The 9,332-nt window shown below is 45.2% G+C and overlaps 1 protein-coding gene across 2 annotated transcripts in view; it reads left to right on the top strand.

Moving 5' to 3' along the window:
- The first annotated feature begins 4,843 nt into the window (after positions 1-4,843).
- The window catches only part of ARHGAP25 (Rho GTPase activating protein 25), an 87,825-nt gene continuing 83,336 nt past the window's right edge, over positions 4,844-9,332 (top strand). The window contains exon 1 of one of the 2 annotated variants that reach the window (XM_004435597.2): positions 4,844-5,080. In XM_004435597.2, coding sequence (XP_004435654.2) covers positions 5,020-5,080 — 61 coding nt within the window. In that variant the 5' untranslated portion in view covers positions 4,844-5,019. Of the gene's footprint in view, positions 5,081-5,218; positions 5,359-9,332 lie in introns of those variants that run through there. The other variant, XM_087436642.1, reaches the window with a different exon arrangement.

The following is a 9,332-nucleotide window of genomic DNA, read 5'->3' as shown; positions in this document are numbered from 1 at the left end:
TTTTTTGTCAAAGGAAGATAGCTTATAAAAGCATACAAACTAATTTTTTTAATTTTTAAAAAATATATACAGGATCTAATATACAGCATGATGATTATCGTTAATAATACACTATTATATATTTGAAAGTTGCTGAGAGTAGATCTTAAGCACTTTCACCACACACACAAAAGAGTAACTATGTTAATAATGTGAGGCATGGCTGTGTTAATCATCTCAATCTTGGTAATCATACATCTACAGTGCATATATATATCAAATCATCATGTTGTACACTTTAAATCTATACAATTATATCTGTCAATTATTCCTTAATAAAGTTAAAAAATACAAATATACATACACTACGTATACACTTACAGCGAGAGAGGTGGAGACTGAGAATGGGAAAAATTTTCAGGACACATTAAATGGTAACAGTGATTTTTATTTTATGCTCATTTAAAACTTGCATAGACTTCTATAATGGTGAAAAGAACAATAAAAGGAATGTTTAAAGAGTCCTCCAATGACTGTTCACCTCAGGTGGAGTCCAACCCCTCAGCAGTGGGTCAGGCCCTGGCCCAGCGGCCCCTGCCACCTCACCCAGCTCCTCCTCCAGCCTTACGCCGCAGCCGCGCACATCCCTGGTACTTCCCTAAATGGGTTTCGTGTTTTAGCAGCCATCCGCTGTTTCATTTGCCCTGAATGCCCTCCCCCCTCTCCCCCACCTTGCTTCCTGCCTGACTGCTCTCTCCTGGGTCACCTTTCCCGGGAAGCCCTCCCTGGCCACCCAAGCAGAGCTCACCGTTTCCTGGTCTCAACCTTCCCTGTGTGTGCACTATTTTTGGACTGCGAATAGCGCTGCCATTATGTTTACACTTCTCTCTCATGAGTCAGTTGAGGATTAGGCCAGGTTCTTAATCATCCTTGTTTTGCTCAGCATCCAGCACAGTCCTGGATAAATGTTTATGGAGTGAACCAGTGAACGAATGAATGAATCTTTCTCCTGAGCTCTAGGCTCACAAACTTGCAGAACATCTGCACTCAAGTGCTTGTAGGTCTTTAAATGCAACATCCCCCTGTCTGAGCTTTGCATCTTCTCCTTGGGGAACCTCAACTTTGCACTCCTCATTAGCAATCCTTGCTCTTTTTGTGCACTCCCCATGTCTGTGATTGGAGCTGCCCTTTCTGCAGGGACTGTGGACAGACCATGGGGTCTCTTTTCCTCCCAGAGAAACTGCCCCGCGGCTATCAGTCCTTCCACCTAAAACACTCTTGTGTTGCTTTCCCTTCCTGCCCTGCACACTGCTGCACACTGTCACACTCGTTCTCACCTGGATATCTGCCACAGCGATCCCAATATAAACTCTGCAATGGCTTCTATTTCCTCCAAGGTAAAGTCGAAACTCTTTCCCAAGGCTCACCAGGGACCCAGCCCCACTCCAGCCCTGTCTCTCTCTGCAGCTTCATCTCTCCTCCATCCCATGCCTTTCTTCCTTTTTGGGAGCAACCTGATGCGTTCTTTCTGGCCTCTCTGCCACTTGTATGCTGTTTGTTTTGTTTGGAAGTCTTTTCCAACCCTCTTGATTCCCTACCTTGTTCATCAAGCTTTAATATAAAAGACGCTTCCTCCAGGAAGCCTTCTGTCACTCCCCAGGTCCCAGTTAGGCTCCTCCAATAAGAACTCCCAGAGCTCCCTACCCTCCTTCCCACATAACTCTTCTTACATTGTATTTAGTTGTTTACTTAATCGTTCTTCTCCCTCAACACACTGTAAGCTGAATGGGGGCAGAAACCAAATCTGCTTCATCATGAACTTTCCTTCAATGTCCAGCAAAAATTAAGTCCTTACTTAACAAATGGTTAGCATTCAATAAGCAGATAGGTGAATGAATTTTTGCTTTCGCTGTTGGAGACACTGATTCAAACTTCCGGACCAGACAAGACATCTAGTTCTTCATTTTCTGAAGGTTGGGAAGTGGGGAGCAGTACGGCAGCAGACAGCTGTCCTCTCCCCCTACCCAGGCAGCTGCCTGACCCGGAGAGGGCTCTTCAGAGGGAAGGCTGCTGTGCTGGGCCTTTCCAGGGGTGCTTTTCCTCTGCTTGCCTTCCCAAGTGTTCACAACCAACTTCCCCATCAGTCATGAGTTTTTCCAAGACTCACAGGAACCTATCCTAAAGAGTAAAGGAAGTTCTCTGTGTGTTTCTAAATACTACCTCCAAAATATTTTCAGAGTTCCTGAGTTAAATGTCCCAGGACTGACACTCTCCATGGTGTCAAGTTCCCTGTGGATGGTGACTGCCCGACCCCACCCCACATCAGGATAGGAAAATGAGCAGCAATGTTTGGGTCGGGGAGGCAGTAAGGCAGAGTGGGGGCTCCAAAGTCTCCAACTGGCTGAGTCAAGTTCAGAGGAATCAGCACCCCCGGGGAGGTTGGAGGGCAGCTGGGTAAACTGGGTTGGTCTGATGGATTGGAGTCTTGACCGCAGATATTTACTCCCTTCTCCCTCCCCCCCTCCCCCCTCCCTCTCAGGGCGGTGTGTAGTTCCTGCCTCACTGGCTTTGGCCTTGGCTGTGTGATGTGTGTTGGCCACTGGAATATGAGCAGACGTGATGCAAGCAGAGGTTCTTGTGTGATTCTTCCTTCTTACATTCCTTTCCATCACAAGGAGAAGAATATGCCTCAGGTCATCACTTCTCCTTCAGCCTGGTCCCCTGAATATAAGTCTTGGACATTTTAGTTTGAGATGGCTATTAGATATCTAAGCAGAGACGTAGATGATTGGGGTTCAGGGGGCTGGTCTGGGCTGGAAATATATGTTGAAATTATCAGCAGAGACAAGGCATTTAAAGCCTTGAGTCAGATGAGCTCACCAAGATGTGAGTCTGGCTGGAAAAGAAGTCCACTGAGTGAGTCTTGGTTTCCTCCACTATTTAGAGCTCAGAGAGATGAGGAGGAATCAGTGGCAGTGGAGATAGAGCAGCCAGAAAGGCAGGCAGGCAACCAGGCCAGTGAGGGGTCCAGGGAGCCAAGTGGAGAGGGGCCCCAAGTTGCAGAAAGTGGTCAGATGTGTCCAAAGCTGCTGAGAGGTCAGTGAGATGACATGCAGAAGTGACCAGGGGGTTTAGTGACAAGGATGACATCAGTGTCCTTGATAAGAATATATTCTGTGGAGTCGTGGGAGCAAAAACATCAACAGAAGGGATTGAGGAGAGAATAATAGCAGAGGCGTTTGCAGGTAAGGATTATTCTTATGCAAGCTTTGCTTAGAAATGAAGGAGAAAAACGAGGCTGTAGCTGAAGGGGTAAGTGGCATCAAAAGAGATTTTTTGAAAAGGTGGGTTAAAAAATAATAAGTTTGAATACTGATGGGAATGATCCAGGAGACAGAAGAAACTGATGACGCAGTAGAGGTGGGGGAGTGACGACAATGGGTTCTCCCACTGTGAGCGGAGAAGGCTGAGTGTGGGCTTACGTGCACGGAGTGGCAGGTACAGCAGTGGGAGCTTGCAGACGTTCTTTTCCAGTTGCATCAACTCTCTCGATGAAACAGGAAACCAGGTCATCAACAGAGAGTGAGCAGGTGGGAGGCGAAGAAGAGAGTATGACAGAGTCATCCAGGAGAGCTGAAGAATGAACGGACCGAGGATATGTAGCTTGCATGCTGGCAGGCAGTGACTGTGTGAGCACTTTGTACCTACTAATTCATAAAGCCTCATGGCAGCCTTATCAGGTAGGCCTTATTATTTGCCCCATTTACAGATGAGGACATTGAAGCACAGAGTGGTCAAGAAATTTGTCCAAAGTCACACAGCAAGGAAGTGGGAGAGCCAGAATTTGAACACAGGCAGTTGGTTCCGGGCCCAAATATTTAATCACTAGGTTAGGCTGACCCAGTTAAACATATGAAAGCCTGTCACAGAACTGAACTAAATGGAATAAGGGTTGAATTAATGTTGTGGTACAGCCACTGTGTGTCAAGCTCTGTACTAGATGCCTTCACAACTTTGTGCAGTCACGGTTATTATCAACCCCATTTTACTGATGAGGGCACTGAGGCCCAGAGAGATTCAGGTGCTTGTTAAAAGCTGCAGAGCTGGGAAGTGGAGGAACTGGGTGTTGAACCCATGTTGGTCTGATTCCAAAACCCAACCCCTGTGCACAATGCCAGAAGACCACTCTAGCACGTGAGGGGTCCACCCAGCTAAAGCTAACTTATGATCTGAATACACCAGAACCTGCCCTACAGCAGGTTGGGATCACTTGGAACCTTTATCCTGAACAAGTGGAGAACTTACTATGTGGTCCTCGTAGCAGCAAGAATTCAAAAGAAGGTGACTTTGGGGGAATGCTGGTTGTCTTACTGACCATTTTCAGATGCTTGATCCATTCAGTGAGGAGGAGGAAGGCTTAGAGGCATACGGCAGGAATCCCGGAATTTTCTTTTTCTTTTAATCAAAACCATAGCCTTCTATCACAAGGGCACTCATTGTACTTATACAAGCATTTCCAAAAACCATTTTCTCGAGAAAGAGTGCTCATCATGCATCATCTACACTGAACAGCCGCCCACTTCCTCAAATGCAAGGAAGCAGACAGTTAAAAAAAAAAAAAAAAGCCAAGAGGCCGCAGTTGTTTATCACCATCTCGCCTCAGTGAGGCCTGAGATTCTTTCGAACAGGAGCTTTGCCTCCCATGACGCAGAGCGAAGTGTCAACTGGGATATTTCTGGTAAAACTGAAAGCAAGAAAAGCGGGGTGCACGCTTCACAAGGTACCAGCCCCCGTGGGACTGTGGGTGGGGTTCGGGGCATTTAGGTGCCATCTCCCAGTGACAGATGGATGGACCTTTCCTCTGAGAGAAAGGAGGAGACACGTTGGCAAGTCGACCTCAAACCCAAGGTTGCTGGTGAAGCGATCAGAAAGGGGGAAACACACACACACCAGCTAGAGGGAAGGATCGAAAAGACAAGAAGGGCGCGAATCGTGACAGACTCCCCACTGGGGCAGCTACTCACCGGAACCAGAAGCACAATGTCCCTGAAGCTGCCAAGAAACTGGGATTTCAACCTGAAAATGGAGGCTGCGAAAATAGGTAGAGTCGATGTCTTTTTGTTGCCTTTGTGGTTCTTATACTTGAGTACCCACCATTTGCATGTTGGTCTGCAGGGAGCAGGGTCTACTTAAAAATGGGTTTCTCACTAATCCGGGTTTGGGGAAACATTTGCATTCAAATTGGTATGTTGGCTCAAAGTTCCCAAGCGCTGGGAGGGGGTTCTCTTTCTTTTGGAGGCGGCGGTGGAATGGAGCTCCTCGGTGTGTGGGATCTGGGGTACTCCGGATGGGCTAAGGCTACAGATCGTACACAAAACTGTGAGTTTTTCTCTATTTATCATGGAAGGATAATTTCTCTCGTGTTTGGAAACTCATCCATATTTTGAGTGGTTTTTGATGGGAGCACAGAGAGTAGTCTTGTGAAGAGCTTGATCTGTGAGTCAACTCAAGGTGTCCTGCGTTGTGAGCCCATTGGGTCTCCAGGCCCTCTCTGTGGACTCGGGGGGCTGAGGTGGGGTTACTTGTAGCAACAAGTAAGCAATGAGGACAAGACAGGAACATAGAGACATTTGAAGGTATAATAAAGACAATTTTTGTTAAAGGAACAGAATGGAAGGGAATTCTTAGCTAGAGGAGCTGAAAAAGAGAGATGCATTTGAGGTTAATTATCTTAAGGGACAGTGGCACGTTTTCTGAGATATCCTGGCCTTTCATCCATACCTCTTCTCATGATGGTGACACACTGATTTCAGTCTGGTATATACTTGTTATCATGAGTTTCTTTATATGGGTTTCTTCTATTAAATTGATCACAGTACTTTAGGGTAGAGCAATTGGGCTGAAAGTGATTCTCTGCGTTTTATACTTATACTCATACAAGTGGGGTAATTTCCTTGATATAAGACATAGATAAGTGTTAAGGTGTTTCTAACGACTTGGAAAAGTTTTGCTGGGAATAAAGTTTAGACTTGGGCCTCTAATGGTGGTTAACGTGCTACTCAAATAAGTGGTCCATTGCAAAGTCACATAATGGAGGGCTAATGATGTAGGTCTGAGAAAGAATTTGAAAGAAAATTGAGAGTAATCAGAGAAGCCATTTATCTTAGTAACTAGGGAGGTCCCTAATGAAGCTAGGAATCACTGCATGCTGAGGTCAGTCCAGAGAACAGATAGCGTGCATACCTCTCACATAAGCAAGAGATTTTTCTCCTATCCGCTGTTGATACCAGTGTACTTGGCTAATGTTCATTTTGTCATATGTCATAAAAATCTGTTTTTAGAAGGAAAACTTCTAAGATTCTGTTCCTTTGAAAGTGTCCTGCTTCTATTTATGTGGGACCATTCTATCCTCTTACCATCTGTGTTTGAACAGGTCTGACTCTCCTGTTTAAAAATGGGAAACTTGAGGCAATTAATGGTTAAATGATTTTTTTTTCAGGCATATAGGAAGTTACCACCTTAGAGCTCAGGTCCAAATTTTCTCAGAGCTGGGAGTAGGTTGGGTGGATTTCATGATTTCTATCAATGTTTCCTAGATCATAGTCCCATGGATGGCCTGTATCAGTAACCTCAAGTTCTTGCTAAAAATGCAGATTCGTAGACACCATCCTGACTTATGAAATCAGAATCTCTGGAGGGAGGCCCAAGAATCTGTAATTTAACAAGCACCCACCCCTCTATCCCACCTGATGAAGAAGGCCTGCTGTAGGGGCTGTGGTCTAAGTTAGTAGCCTCGGAGAGTTACCATTCATCTAGCCTAGAGCATGGTGCCTGGTCTTAGTGGGCACACTATAAATATTTGTTGACTGAATGAATGATTGACTACAAGCAGATGATATTAGTTAGTATCATTTATTGAAAAAATAGTAATTACCTAATGAAATATAGAGGGGCCTTTGTCGTTATCCATGCTATTTACAAGTTTGTCACCCTAAGAGATTGGACTGCAGCCAGAATACCTTCCATGAGTGTCACATTGATGGAGAATTCAGATCACAAACTGAGTCCTCCGAAGGGAGAGAGTCACTGACTCAGCCACAGGATCTCTGGTCCTCTCTCCAGCATCCTGTGTCCAGGTGCAACTGTAGGAACTGGCTTAACAGTATATCAAAGAAGCTCCCCTCTATTAAGAAGATGTGTGGAACTAGGGGTCATGTCAGGGAAGCCAATGACCTGTGGTTTTCCAGCCTGAGCTAGTGAGGAGTGATCAGGGTTTCTCAACCTGGACGCTATTGATATTTGGGGCTGGATAATTCTTTGCAATGGGGGCTATCCTGCTCATTACAGGATGTTAGCAGTATCCTTGGCCTTTACCTCCTAGATGATGATAGCACCCCTCTACCACCATTTGTGACAACCAAAAATGTGTCCAGACATTATCAGATGTCTGGGGAGAGACATCCTGCCCATAGTTGAGAATCACTGGAGTAGATGATCACCAAAAGGGTGTGATTATAAGACCACTTGGACTGAGACCCAAGTAGTATCTCATGATTCACTGTCCAGGTCAATTTTCAAGAGCCTCTTATTAAGATACAAGTTAAGGGGCTGGCCCGGTGGTGTGGCGGTTAAGTTCGCACATTCCACTTTGGCGGCCTGGGGTTCACAGGTTCAGATCCAGGGCATGGACCTACGCACTGCTTATCAAGCCATGCTGTGGCGGTGTCCCATATAAAGTAGAGGAAGATGGGCACGGATGTTAGCCCAGGGCCAACATTCCTCAGCAAAAAGAGGAGGATTGGCAACAGATGTTAGCTCAGGGCTGATCTTCCTCAAAATAAAAGAAAAAGATATAACTTAAGGGGGATGGGCAGAAGCATAGGGAGGAGACCAGGTTCAGCACCTGTTTCAAGAAATAGCAAGACAGTGGCCCAGGAAGGGGCCCCAGCTTTTGTTTGGTGGGCTGCACTTCCAGATTCCCCTAAATCCTTTGCGTGCTGAGCCAGGCTGGAGTGAAAGTGAAAGTCCCTGTGAGTGGGGAAGGGACTCGCCACTGTATGTCCACCTCAGAGAGCTGGGGAGGGCCCCACCGGAGGGCAGGGCTGACCCGGAGACCACGACCTGGGCCTGGCAGTGGTGGGAGAACGGGACCAAGGCCACCTTGTATATGACCTATTGATCCTGGTAGGGAACAAGGGTTGGAAGTAAAGGAAATGCAGAGCAAACAGACTCGACTTGAGGTGGAGCCAAGAGCACAGTTCTTCTTTTGATCCTTTATCCTCTTCAATTTCAGTCCAGCAATTAAAACTGCCGACAGCCTTCCACGGCTTTCATGCACGGGTTCTCAGATCTTTTGCTCTTATTTACATCACTGTCTTTCTAACTGAATTGTAAGCCCTGGAGGGCGGGTTCTAGGCTGTAGCATCCCTTCTTGCACACTGTCGGGGTCTGGCACATCCAGTTCCTTGCATGGAGGCACTCCAACAAGAGGGTATGGATCATCCAGGGAAAGCTCTCTTCTGCCCTGCGGTTGGGAGCTTTTAGTTGGAAGATTGGTGGCTGAATTTCAGGACTGCCCATGCTGTATCCAGTCGCAGGCACATCTTATTTTTTTCTCAGTTCCTCCAAGCCAAAATAGGGGAGAACAGGCCCTAGAGAGCATCTGACTCTGAGATACATATGGAAGGGTGGCTGTTTTCATCTTTTTTTTCCTCTCCGAAATTTAATGTTGAAAAAAAATTATTCAGAAATTCATTATTCTAGTCTCCCAAGTAGTAAAGTGAGACAATAGTGGAGTTTTTTTTTTAATTGATTTTTTTTCCATTTGATAAATCCTTATTTGTTTGATATGGGGTCTACTTTTGTCCTTTAGAAAATCAGAGTAAAGGGAATGAAAATGTTTGTTACTTAGGATCTTCATAACTAGACTAATTTATAAAACTGTAAGGCTTTATGCAATGTAGGTTATTATTCTTGTTAAAAGAAGCCAGACTTGAAAGTATAGTTTTAGATAGATAAAAGCATAGATAAATACATAGATACACAGAGACAGAGAGAATTGAATATATAAAGAAGTCCTGTGAATCAATAAAAAACGATTAAAAAAATGAACAAACAACATGAATAGGCATTTTACAGAATAGAAATAACTGCCAATAAACATATGAAAATACGCTTAATCACAATAATCAGGAAATGTAAATTAAAAGCAAAATGACATACTGGTTTTCAGCCACCAAATTGGCTAAAATGAAAAAGTCTGACAATACCAAGTGTTGTCGAGGATGTGGAGCAATAGGAACTCGCATACGCTGAGGACACAACCGTTGTGGGAAACAAGTTGGCATCACTTA

Source organism: Ceratotherium simum, chromosome 11, assembly GCF_057802395.1.
Source record: "Ceratotherium simum simum isolate JZ-2026a chromosome 11, ASM5780239v1, whole genome shotgun sequence".
Classification (NCBI taxonomy): Eukaryota; Metazoa; Chordata; class Mammalia; order Perissodactyla; family Rhinocerotidae; genus Ceratotherium; species Ceratotherium simum.
The sequence above is the reverse complement of the archived record's forward strand: the minus strand, read 5'-3'. Positions and strand labels throughout refer to the sequence as shown.